This window comes from Mustela lutreola, chromosome 7 (genome assembly GCF_030435805.1).
Source record: "Mustela lutreola isolate mMusLut2 chromosome 7, mMusLut2.pri, whole genome shotgun sequence".
NCBI lineage: Eukaryota > Metazoa > Chordata > Mammalia > Carnivora > Mustelidae > Mustela > Mustela lutreola.
Genome location: NC_081296.1, coordinates 46470441 through 46484360, shown reverse-complemented (window position 1 = coordinate 46484360; position 13920 = coordinate 46470441). Strand labels below are relative to the sequence as shown.

At 36.8% G+C, this 13920-nt stretch overlaps 1 protein-coding gene across 8 annotated transcripts in view; it reads right to left on the bottom strand.

Annotated features, from left to right (window-relative positions):
• Window positions 1-13920, bottom strand: part of RNF111 (ring finger protein 111) — a 97269-nt gene that overhangs the window by 45343 nt on the left and 38006 nt on the right. For all 8 annotated transcript variants that reach the window (XM_059180640.1, XM_059180643.1, XM_059180645.1 and 5 more), the window contains exon 2: window positions 8598-9496. In XM_059180640.1, coding sequence (XP_059036623.1) covers window positions 8598-9477 — 880 coding nt within the window. In that variant the 5' untranslated portion in view covers window positions 9478-9496. The remainder of the gene's footprint in view (window positions 1-8597; window positions 9497-13920) is intronic.

Genomic DNA, 13920 nt, shown 5'->3' with positions numbered 1-13920 from the left:
AGGATGCCTGGCTGGCTCAGCTGGTTAAGTGTCTGACTCTTGATTTCAGCTCAGGCCATGATTTCAGGGTGGTGGAATACAGACAGCCCTGAGTCAGACTCCATGTTCAGCACAGAGTCTGCTTAGGATACTGATACTCTCTCTCCCTCTGCCACTCTACCTCCTCACTCTCTCTTTCTCTCTCTGATAAATAAAATCTTTTTAAAAAGAGCACAAAGGGGGCACCTGGGTGGCTCAGTGGGTTAAAGCCTCTGCCTTTGGCTCAGGTCATGATCCCAGGATCCTTGGATCGAGTCCCACATCGGGCTCTCAGCTCGGCGGGGAGCCTGCTTCCTCCTCTCTCTCTGCCTGACTCTGCCTACTTGTGATCTCTGTCAAATAAATAAATAAAATCTTTAAAAAATATAAAAATAAATAAATAAATAAAAAATAAAAAGAGCACAAAGCAAGAGAGGGAGCATGAGTGGGGGTGAGTGTTAGGAAGTGGCTTGATCCCAGGATCTGAGATCATGACCTGAGCCCAAGGCAGACACTTAACCAACTGAGGGGTCCAGGTGCCTCTAAATAAAATCTTTTGAAAAATAAAAATAAACATATGAAAGATATTACTTATTAAAAAAATTTTTAAATGCTGACATACTATTTCTTACCTATCAGATGGACCAAGAAACCTAAAATCTGACAATAAATTCTGTTGGAAAGGCTTTGAGAAAACACTCTCAAATATTGCTGGTGGGCATCCAAAATGGTTATGATCCCCAGAGAAATCTGGCCATGTTTAAAAAATAATATATTCATTTAACTTTGGCCCAACAATCCTCTCCTAGAATTCTATTCCAAAGATACAATGGCAAAAAATATGAAGTAATATATACAAAAAGCTATTCATTGCAGTGCTGCTTTTAACAGCAAAAGGCTGCAAACTATTCATCAACAGATTGAACCACCTTTGGTGTAACCATACAATGGAGTACTAAAAAGAAGAAAAAAATAAATAAATAAAAATAAAGAGGAATGAAAAGCAGTGAATAAAGGAGTGATAGTGTGTGTGTGTGTGTGTGTGTGTGTGTGTGTCTCCTTTATATCATATATATCCTACACACACACATACTTTCATTCCTCTATAATCTCTATACCCTAACAATTTTTAGAATTGTTAGGTGAAAAATCAAGAGACACATTTTAAGAGGAGAGAATAAAATACATATTTGTTTTGGGACGCCTGGGTGGCTCAGTTGGTTAAGCAGCTGCCTTTGGCTCAGGTCGTGATCCCAGCGTCCTGGGATCGAGTCCCACATCGGGCTCCTTGCTCCGCAGGGAGCCTGCTTCTCCCTCTGACTCTGCCTTCCACTCTGTCTGCCTGTGCTTGCTCTCACTCTCTCTCTGTCTCTTACAAATAAATAAATAAAATCTTGAAAAAAAAAAAAAAAAAAAACTTTAAAAAATAAAAAAAAATAAAAAAAAATAAAAAAAAAAAATAAAATACATATTTGTTTATATATATTTTTTAAGATTTTATTTATTTATTTATTTGATAGATAGAAAGATCACAAGTAGGCAGAGAAGCAGGCAGAGAGAGAGGGAGGAAGCAGGCTTCCTGCTGAGCAGAGAGCCCGATATGGGGCTCGATCCCAGGACCCTGAGATCATGACCTGAGCCGGAGGCAGAGGCTTAAACCACTGAGCCACCCAGGTGCCCTATTTGTTTATATTTTTGAACAGAAAAAAGATGGAATAACAAACCAAAATTTAAAAGCCATGAAAATACAGGGTGCCTGGGTGGCTCAGTCGGTTAAGCATCTACCTTCAGCTCAGGTTATGATCCCAGGGTCACGGGACTGAGTTCCATGTTGGGAGCCTGCTTCTCCCTCTCCCTCTGCCATACCCCTGCTTATACTCTACTCTCTCTCTCTCAAATAAAATCTTTAAAATTAATTGATTGGTCGCATAACCTCAAAAACTCTTAGACTTGGGGCGCCTGGGTGGCTCAGTGGGTTAAAGCCTCTGCCTTCGGCTCAGGTCATGATCCCAGGGTCCTGGGATCGAGCGTGGCATCGGGCTCTCTGCTCAGCGGGGAGCCTGCTTCCTCTTCTCTCTCTGCCTGCCTCTCTGCCTACTTGTGATCTCTGTCAAATAAATAAATAAAAATCTTAAAAAAAAAAACAAAAAAACTCAGACTTATTAGCATTACTGTTAGTAATAATTATAAATATTTTCATTTACATTCACTTATGAATGTTCATTTATGTGTATTTATAGTATGTATAGGATAAAGCAAAAAAGCAATTGTTCATATTGTTAGTCAAGATTTTCAATGTAAGAGTAAAGAGATCCAAATATAAAACACAAGTTTACATAAAAATCCTAATCCTAGAAAAAATAATAAAAAAAAAACCTAATCCTAGGGGTGCCTGGGTGGCTCAGTCGTTAAGCATCTGCATGCCTTCGGCTCAGGTCATGATCCCAGGGTCCTGGGATGGAGCCTCACGTCCGGGCTCCTTGCTCAGTGGGAAGCCTGCTTCTCCCTCTCCTACTCCCCCTGCTTGTGTTCCCTCTCTCACTGTCTTTTCTCTGTCAAATAAATTAATTAAAATTCTTTTAAAAAATAAATGAATAAAAGACCTTTAAAAAAAATCCTAATCTTAAAATTTCAATGAAAATAGTCTTAAAATTAATGGTTTATCTCTTTCTAAAACCTTTATATTCCTAACTTTATCCACTAAAAAAGGTGAAAGCAATAATGTAACTCAGCAGAGCAATGAACACTATACTTCCCAATCTATAACCTCTAAACATCACTTCTCAATAGGAAATGAGCAGTACTTAAAAAAAAGAAAGAAAGAAAGAAAGAAAGAAAGAAAGAAAGAAAGAAAGAAATGGTTGGTTTCCAGCTTTGAGGCAGGTAATGTAAAATATGACTCTGGATCATCTTTTATCAGAGACTATCTTGTCAAAGACCACTCGGGTGGTATACAAAGGACACAAACCCAATTTGAAGATGCTCCCACAGGCCACAGAAGAAACTATTTGAGCATCAAAAAATAAAAAGATTGCAATACATCAACTGTACTAAAAACCCGTGAGTTCATAATGACACCTAAAAATGAAAAATATTGCTAGAGTACTGACTCATTCTGAAAAATGGTAAATTAAGGTAAAGAATCAAGCATTCATTTTGCCTTTCCTATATGGACTGCATTTCAAAATAAGCAATTAGTTGGAAGAATGCTTTATAGAACTTCCATTAATAAATGTAAGCAGAAGGACAGAATTAGAAAGTAATCACTTTGCCTAATGAAATAATGGACTCAGGCAAGATCATCAAAGCTGTTGTTAATACTACATGAAATGCTGATGGGGAACTTTAGGATGGAAGGATCATAATGACACCATCTGAACTCTCATCAACTTTAACAAGTGATGCAATAGAAAGTACACAGCACCACCAAGGAAGTGTTGCTAAACTAAATTTAAATCAAGTTTTTAGATCTAAATACCAGTTTGCCGGAAATATGCAGTATACAAAACAAATTAATGGTATGACAGCTAGAAACTGTTCTGAAATTCTCCAGAAAAAAAGTGAAGGGTGAGAAATAAAGTAAGTATGGCAGGATGCTGAAAACTGAAGCTAGACTATGTAGGTATATGTCCATTCTTATGTATGGACATTTCTATATAAAAATAACAACAACAAAAACCTCTACAGTGCTATTTTTGGAAAAGGAGTAAAAGAAATATTCACAAATATAATTCTTAATATTAGGACTTTATAATTCCACAGGTTGTCTTAAAGTTTATCTTAAATGTTATCTTTTAAAGTTTTTAAACTTTTAAACTTTTAAAATAAGTCAATACAGTATGGACTGCACTTGGAAATTATAAATATATACCTGATATATTCTTTTAAACTATAAATAAAAATACACAGTCACTGAATTAAAAAACAGTAACAACTGGGAAATGAGAATTTCCCAGTGCTAATATAAGGACTACATAAAATAAAAATTTAAGCAGTAGTTCAGATAAGGTACATTGAATAGATCACAGAAAAATGTCACCAAAATTAACATCTACTCCAAACTTAGCTTCTATTAAACTGTTTTAAAATATCTGAGGTTCTTGGCAAATAATATCAGGAACAAAACTGGATGTATAAATTTTCAACCTAACTGGCAACTAACAACCCAAGTCACATATCATTTTATCTTTCCAGGCTTGAATAGAGAGCCATGATAAATTTAAAACACAATTAGTAAGGACGAGGCAAATCTACTATTTACAACAAATGAATTAATGTTTGTTATACAACGTAAAGTACTGACTTAATTCATTCTTAGGTGATAGGTATAACCAGTTACTTACATACAACTATTATAACTTAAAGAGTTTAAAGATACAACAAAATACTTAACAGGTCAAACACTCTTTCCATCAGTTCACTGCAGCAACTGCCAGTAAGTGATGGGTAGCGTGTGAAGAAGTTGTCCTAGCAGCTCCAGAGTAACGAATACCCATCTATATAAGTCGTACTAAGGTATAACAGATAAATCTAATTAAAATTTGAGATATTTAAACCCTCTCCAAATTCCCAACACACACTAAAACATACTGGAATTGGGAGTCAGAAAGCCAGCACTAAAAATATATCTAGAAGGAAAACCTACCTTTAAGAATCTAAGAAAGTCAATTTTTGAGACCTGAAATTTCTTGAAAATAGAACAATGTCCCAAAATATTTCAGTTCAACTTTTTGAATGTAAATTATTCTAAGAAAGTTTTCCAAATGTCTCATCTGTAATATTAGGGTGATGGTAACAGAATATACCTCATAAGAGTGTTGGGAGAATGAAATGAGAATACATATAAACACTCAGAACATTACCAGCATGGACTAAATACCCAAAAAGTGCTAGGTATTTTTATTATCATCATGACATCATCTGCTGTTGGGTGGTAAAGGAACTTGATAAAAATTCCCTGGAGGGTATTCTGGTAACAAGAGTTAGCAATTTTTAAATGCATGTAACTTCCTATACACTTTTAGAAATTATTCCTTAAGATATGCCTGCCTACGTGTGCAAAACTGTGTATACAAGGCTGTCCAATGCAGCAAATACTAATCAACAAAACCTGGATAAATAAATTATGGAACAACCATACAAAGGAAATACTATGCAACCATTTTTTTAAAATGAAGATACAGGGGCGCCTGGGTGGCTCAGTCATTAAGCATCTGCCTTCAGCTCAGGTCATGATCTCAGGGTCCTGGGATGGAGCCCTGCAACAGGCTCCCTTCTCAGAAGGAAGCCTGCTTCTCCTTCTCCCACTCCCTGTTTGGGTTCCCTCTCTCACTGTCTTTCTCTCCCTGCCAAATAAATAAATAATTAAAAAAAAAATAAGTAAAATGAGAATATAACTATACACACTAATATTTTTAAAAACCCACATTATTTATTTACCCTTATATATGTTCCACATTTTCTGAAGGAGAGAAGAAACTGCAAACTACTTCTGGGTAGTAAAACTGGGACCTAAGAAGAAGTGGTAAACTTTTATTTTTTATTTTAACCATTCCTGGTACATTCATTCATTCATTCATTCATTCATTCATTTATTTATTTATTTATTTATTTATTTTTAAGATTTTATTTATTTATTTGACAGAGAGGGGGAGAGAGCACAAGTAGGCGGGGGCGGGGGGCAGGTTCCTGCTGAGGGGCTCGATCCTAGGACCCTGAGATCATGACCTGAGCTGAAGGCAGAGGTTTAACCCACTGAGCCACCCAGGCACCCACATTCCTGGTACTTTTAAAATTGCACACTATGTGACTGTTATTCTTAAACTATTATTTTAAAAAACAAACAAATTAGTTTAAAAAAAACACTGGTCTAAAAAACAGAAAAGAGGGGCACCTGGGTGGCTCAGTGGGTTAAAGCCTCTGGTCATGATCCCAGGGTCCTGGGATCGAGCCCCACATCAGGCTCTCTGCTCCGCAGGAAGCCTGCTTCCTCCTTTCTCTCTCTGCCTACCTTCGATCTCTCTGTCAAATAAAATCTTTAAAAATAAATAAATAAATAAATAAATAAAAACCAAAAAAGGGGGTGCCTGGGTGGCTCAGTTAGTTAAGTGTCAGCCTTCAGCTCAGGTCATGATCTCTAGGATCATGGGATCAAACCCCGAGTAGGGCTTCCCGCTCAATGAGAAGTCAGCTTCTCCCTCTGCCCCTACCCCTGCTTGTGTACTCTCACACTCTCTTTCTCAGAAATAAATAAAGAAAATCTTTTTAAAAAGACAAAAAAAAAAAAAAAAAAAAGAAAAGAAAAGAAAGGAAGAAAGACCAGAAAAAAATCCAAAGAATTTGTTTCAACATTTGGATTAGTGTTTCCAGAGACAAACATTACTCTTAAATGTCTGAAAATAATTATGTTTCTGAAATAGTGCAATTCTTCTAAGACAGAGTATTAAATAAGATTTTAAAATGTAGAGTTTGCATTCATCTTGAATACTTGAGAGTATATAAACTCCTCTCTTCCTAGAAACAGACACTGACATTAACCTATCTTACCTCTATTCTCACACCTCCTACAAATACAGCTACTTGGAACTTCTGTTTCACATCACCAACCATCCTACCTCATTAATTTCAAGCAGATATTGGGCTCTCCTGCTCCCTCTTCCCCAAACAAGTCATCACAGTCTAACCACCTGAGGAAAATGTGTAATGTAGCAAATAAGAAAGACAATTCCTACTCTCACCTCCCTATTTCTCAAGAGAACTCAGAGAATGGTTCCTATAACCTCCTCCCCAGTTCTAGGTGATCTCAGTGAACTCTTTAAAAAACAAGTATTTGGATGGGTTTTAAAAAAAAAACAAACTTATCAGGGCACCTGGGTGGCTCAGTGGGTTAAGCCTCTGCCTTCGGCTCAGGTCATGATCTTGGGGTCCTGGGATGGAGCCCCACACTGGGCCCTCTGCTCAGTAGGAAGCCGGCTTCCCCCCTTCTCTCTCAGCTTGCCTCTCTGCCTACTTATGATCTCTGTCTGTCAAATAAATAAATAAATAAATAAATCTTTAAAGAAAAGGGAAAAAACTGAACTTATCATGGCTAAGACTAAAGATCAGAGTTACTGGTTTTGGAGTTCTGGCAAAGATAGAAAAATAAAAATGAAAGAAGGGGCGCCTGAGTGGCTCAGTGGGTTAAGCCGCTGCCTTCGGCTCAGGTCATGATCTCGGGGTCCTGGGATCGAGTCCCACATCAGGCTCTCTGCTCAGCAGGGAGCCTGCTTCCTCCTCTCTCTCTCTGCCTGCCTCTCTGCCTACTTGTGATCTCTCTCTGTCGAATAAATAAATAAAATCTTTAAAAAAAAAAAAATAAAAAAAATAAAAATGAAAGAGGAAAGGGAGTCTTGGAAAAGGAAGTAACCCATAAAGAAGAAAAGAGAGAGGAAAATGGATATTGGCACGGTAAACTAGCAGGCTCAACCCTTGACAAGCAGGACATCAGGCAAAAATGAGAGACCTTTGTGTCAGTATTAAAAACCATGATCATAGTCTAGGACACCTGGGTGGCTCAGTGGTTAAGTCTGTGCCTTCGTCTCAGGTCATGATCTCATCATCTGCTGGGATGGAGCCCCGCATCGGACACTCTGCTGGGTGGAGAACCTGCATCACCCCCTCTCTCTGCCTGCCTCTCGACCCTGAGATCATGACCTGAGCCGAAGGCAGGGGCTTAACCCACTGAGCCAAACACGCACCCCTTTATCCCCCATTCTTTCACGAAAGTAACATTACTCAAAGCTCACTTCAAAACTTCCTTTAAATTCAGAAAACTGTAAAAATGGTATATATGGAACATACTCACACTTCAGGGACATAACATAAACTTATTCTAATTAAATAAAATATTTACTGTGAGGAGGGGAAAGTGTACTCAAACTAATCCTCTATCAATTCAATTTTAACTGATTAATCATGTGCTCCACTGAGTACTGTCAGGACTAAAAGTTTGTGTTCTATTATGAGCATCTCTCCAATTCTTGAAATTATTTTTCAATTCTAAAGATTATGACAAGGTAACTAGTAATAAGAATAGAGTACTTAAAGGAAAAATAGTATTAACTATTTTAGTGTCCTTACTGTGGTTGAATGTAAAAGAAATCCATCACAGAACCTCCGAAAAAAATTTTTAAATTTAACCTTAGAACTGGAGTCATGGTTTAATACTACAGGTGGCAATTTATTTATATGGCTTAAAAATAAAAGTTAACTGAGCCTCATATTCCTTCTAAAAGCAATGAAATCGCTAATACAAAGAAGAAAATTAATGGGCGCCTGGGTGGCTCAGTGGGTTAAGCCGCTGCCTTCAGCTCAGGTCATGATCTCAGGGTGCTGGGATCGAGTCCCGCATCGGGCTCCCTGCTCAGCAGGGAGCCTGCTTCCTCCTCTCTCTCTCTGCCTGCCTCTCTGCCTACTTGTGATCTCTCTGTGTCAAATAAATAAATAAAATCTTTAAATTAAAAAAAAAAAGAAGAAGAAAATTAACCACAAACACAACGCAAGAGCTTCCACATTTTGCTCAACTTAAGAAACATTTTTACCTGAGGGAACAGTTGTATTGTTTTGGTGGTTTTCACTGGTGGAAACAAACAAATCTTCTTCTCCTTCAGTTGAGGAGCTGGAAGAGGATTCACTGCTGAGGTCATTCTCACTGGAACTACTAGAAGTGGGGAGCAATGCATATTTTCTTCGGGCTAACACTTCTCGTTTTTTTCTCTGCATTAATATCCTCTCTTTTTGTTTCTGCGTCCTCTGTGAGGCATTATTTTTTACAAATCTCTTTCTGCATGGAAGCCTCCTTAATGAACTGCTATGAAAACAGGGTCTCTTCATTAACAATCCTGAAACAGATTCTGTCTCTGTCCGAGGCCACTTTTGGGACCGTGCACTATGAGTTCTACTTTTAGCACTCAAAATTGCCTGGGAATGTCTTACAGAGACTTCTTTATCCTCATCCGAAGTCACAGTATCAGAATCTCCAAAATGCAGACTAGATGAAGGGGAAGAAAGACAATCACTAAAAGAGGAATCATTATCTTCATCGCTTGGTGTTTCTAGGTGTTGCCTCAATCCTAATATTCCCTGGTTCTCTTTAACACAATTTTGCATGTAAGAAGGGCCAGCCTGCTGGCTTTTGCGTTTTTTCCTCACAACAACACTTTTTTCTTGTTCTTGTTGGTTACCATTCATGTCCTTCTCTTGTTTTTGAGAATCATCACACAAATGAGAGAATTCATTCCCCACTTTACTGTTAATCATCTCAACTCCCGCAGGAAAACTTTTGGCTGCCCCAATGGGCTCTGGATGCAAGAGGATCCCTTTCAGACTCTCCTGTGTCTTTGGCGCATCAGAAGGAATCTCACTCTTCATATCCACTTTTAAGGTATATAGCTTGTTATATTCAGGAGTCCATTGAGACATGAGAAACTTTAAGGAAGGCCTAGAAGACAAAATTAGAGATTTAAAAGGATGTTAATGTGTTTTATTACACTAACTGAAGCATTTCAGATGCCACTGAGGACATCGTTAGAACAGAGAACTGCCTTTTCCTGATATACCAGGATATAAGTTGGCTGTAGTAAGTCATTTTACCGTTCTTTTAAGCCATTTTTCTCTGATACCTCTACCACATACCCAATCTTCAGAAATATAGTAAAGATCATAGAACAGAAGCCTATTTGAAAACTTCTATTAACCAAAAACTTACCTTGCTCTATGATCTACCTTCAGCTACATTTTTAGTTAAAATCTAACAATTTCTTCAAAACCTATTATAGTAAAAACAGATCAAAGGACTAGAATTTAAAAGACTTTGATTAGTCAACGCTTTTCTCCTGGTATCCTGAAAGTGGTAATTAAATATTTTTTTCTGCATCTAGATCGTTATTGTATTAGACAGATAAGCTATAAATAATGAACTAGTATAAATATAGCTCCTCTTTCCCATGTATCTTTTTTTCGTACTACTCTATTCTCTGATGAGAATATAACTCACTGATAGACAAAATACACAATTACTGCATTTCACAAAGTTTCAGATATATGCAGAAAGACTCCAGCCAAGACTGTGAGTGGCTGAAGATCAGTCAGTTAAAGCAGCACAGCAAAAACATAAAACCAAATTTCCTATAACTAATCTAAGGGTATCTAAATCATTGTGTCTTTGAAAGTAGGAGCTGCTGAAGAAAGGAACTTGAAATTAATTCATCTGCATCAATGCAATGTACACATAAGAATGGTAACAACATAAAATTAATAAATATCATGACTCAAAATAGAATGTATTTATCAGAAAGGCAGTTAATGTGGAAGTCCAAAATATGATTAAATAATGTTAAGATTTTTAACTTAAGTTTTTATTTTTATTATTTTATATTTATTTATATTTTTATATTTTATATTTATTTTATGTTTATTTTTATTATTTTAACTTAAGTATTTATTTTAACTTGAGTTTTTTATTTTTAACTTAAGTTGAAGTATAAGAGACAAACATATTTTAACTTTACAGCTCAATCTATTCTCACAAAGTGAACATACCTATGTAACCTCCAAGATCACAAAACATAAGATAACCAGCACCCTAGAAATCCCCTTCCAGTCACTCCAACTACTAGAAGTTGTAACCACTATCCTAACTTCTAAGACTATGGATTAGTTTTGTATTTAACATGCACTTTTTAAACCACTTCCTAAAAAGAGAGGATGAACAGGTATTTGGTAGCAAGTCTTTTCCTTCTCCACAAATGACAGTTACAGGAATATACAATCTCACAAGTCTCCCACTTTAGTGTATGACTATTATCAGAACAGATGATAGCAATTAAAAAAAAAAAAATGAAACAGCCTATTTCTTTCTTTCTTTTTTTTGAGTAGGCTCCATGCCCAACATGGGGCCCAAACTCACAACCCTAAGATCAAGAGTCACATGTTCCACTGACTGAGCCAGCCAGCCACCCCAGAAACAGTCTGCTTCTATATAAAGCTATCAAAACCTCTATCTTCTGTAATTCTTGTTTACAAGGACAGGCAGTGATGTAACCAGAATCAGCCATCAAGCTCTATCTAGAGTTCAGCAGAAGTAGGAAAGGAGGAACACAAAGAAGGCTGAACACATGGGCACAGCAATGACCAAATTACAAGAGGCAGCAAATCAGATAAGGATCACTGTAATTAAATGTAAGAAAACACAAATCACAACAATAAGGTACAGATAAATGTGATTTAAGATTCAAGGGGTGGCCCACTAAGAAGGCCACAATAGAAAAAATAGAGATAATAACAAGTATTGGCAAGGATATAAAGAAGTTAAAATCTTCATACATTGCTGGTGGGAATATAAAATGGTGTGGCCACTCTGAAATGTAACCTGGCTTAGCTACAATATTCATAGTACCATTGGTCATGATAGCACAAAAGTGCAAACAACACAAATGTCCATCAACTGATGAATAAATAAATCCACACCATGGTTACTCATTAATCAAAAGAAATGAAATACTATTTCATGCTACAAAGTGACAGGACTTCAAAAGTACTACACTAAGTAAAAGAAACAGTCACAAGACCACATTTTTTAAGATTCCTTTGGTAAGAAAAGTCCAGAATAGGCAGTGCTATAGAGACAGAAGGTAGATTAGTGATTGGCTAGGACAGGAGAATAACCAGAGAATTGAAATGTGATGGCCAAAGTGTTGCAGATTTATTTTCAGTGAAGTGAAAAGGTTTTAAAACTGATTGTGGGGGTGCCTAGGCGGCTCAGTGGGTTAAGCCTCTGCCTTCAGCTCAGGTCATGATCCCAGGGTCCTGGGACTCAGCCCTGCATCAGGCTCTCTGCTCAGCGGGGAGCCTGCTTCCCCCTCTCTCTCTGCCTGCTCTCTGCCTACCTGTGATCTCTGTCAAATACATAAATAAAATCTTAATAAAAAAAAAAGTGATTGTGGTGATAGTTAATCAACTCTAAATATTCTAAAAACCACTAATGTACACACTTAAAAAGGGAGAGTTATAATGGTATGTGAATTATATCTCTATTAAGCTGTCGCCAAAAAGTCAAGAGAGAAAGCAGCCAGACTTCTGTGCATCAGATAATTATGGACCCGTCTTTGATCTCATTAAAGAGTCACGTCATTTGGAAAAATATGGGGATCTTTCAGTTTATGTCTCTGAGGAGTTGTGATGAGTTGGATCTCTAGAGAAATAAACTTCATATGCTGAAGGAAAAAAACTGCTTCAGACTCCTCACCCTTAATTACTAAGTCACACTCGAGGTACTGGTAATGGAGATTCTAAGATGCAATGAAAACTTGCCAAAAGGACAGATCAATTCTGAGAACAGGAACCATAAGTGAATTTACAAAGAAGCGATTCATAGCATAATTTACTAAACTCAATTTTTTTTCCATTAGCTTATGCCCCAAAGCCAAAACACTGAACTCTTTATGGTTAACTCTGCTCTGGGTTTTGGCGAATTTTGTCTGCCTAGGTGGAGGCAGGGAGGGAATAAGGGACAGGTGGTACGTATACAATGTGGTAGGTGGTGAGTGTTTGTATACCAGTAACTGTTGTCTGAGCTATCATGTCAAGCCCATATTACCTGAGCTATTCCCACCAAGGAGTATTCTAATTCATGCTTTTATTTTGAACTGAGAAAAAGAAGAGAAGTTCATGAAAAGAAATAAATACTAGTACTGGATTTTTTTAACTAAAAAAGCAGCAAAACTAACACAAAGGATCAATAAATAATATTTGAAACTATTTGGTATTTGATGAAATTACAACCTAGTCTTTTATTTCTATAAAAATTATTGGCCGGGGCGCCTGGGTGGCTCCCTGGGTTAAAGCCTCTGCCTTCAGCTCAGGTCATCATCCCAGGGTCCTGGGATCAAGGCCCGCATCGGGCTCTCTGCTCAGTGGGGAGCCTGCTTCCATTCCTCTCTGCCTACTTGTGATCTCTGTCAAATAAATAAATAAAATAAAATAAAAAATTATTGGCTGATCCAATTTACAAAGGAGGTTAAACATGTACCACATATATCTTAACTCCTTAACCACATTAGGACTTATTTGCTTATACGTTACTTCAGTACTAAATCCGCAAGATTTTAGTACTTCAGTACTAAACCAGCTCCTTGTACTGGTTTGATTCAATCATTGTATTGCTATGTCATGAGAGCAGCATACCAATTACTTCTGAAACTAGCGTAGGATACACAACTAGCAGTAAATTTTGCATTAAAAAAAAGCACAGTAACTAAAAATGCTAACTTTCAAAACTAAAAGGGTTAGGATTTGGCAATTTATATAATAAATTAAATGTACATGAACATAAGGGGGGTTTAAAAACTCATTAAGATTATGGGTACAACTTTGAGGAACTCTATCTGTAAACTGAGATATGGTTTAGAAACAGTCATTATTATTGGTATGAATGACTTTTACAACCAATGGTAAATGTAAGTACTGTTAAGTTTAAATAGAAATTTGATGATCTTACAGAGCTCTAAAGGAACAAGATGTTTTAAAATATCCGTAAGATTTTGTATTTTTCTATAAAACTTTCAAAGATTATCAGGAAATGAACTAGAAATATATCCACTGTTTATGCACTTTTTAAATATAACTAAGTAGAAACAAATATTGGTACCACAGGGATATTACTTAAGACATGTTCTGAATTTTTAATTCTCTTTTACTGTTATTTATTTTACTATGTGCCAGTTTAAGGATATGAAATCAAGAACCTGACAAAATACTCTCTCCTACCACCTAAATGCTTCATAATCACTACTTCTTATAGCTAGTAATGATAAACTTCTTAGCAAATTAAAATTAACTTGCAGACTGATATCGGACAGAAAGGAG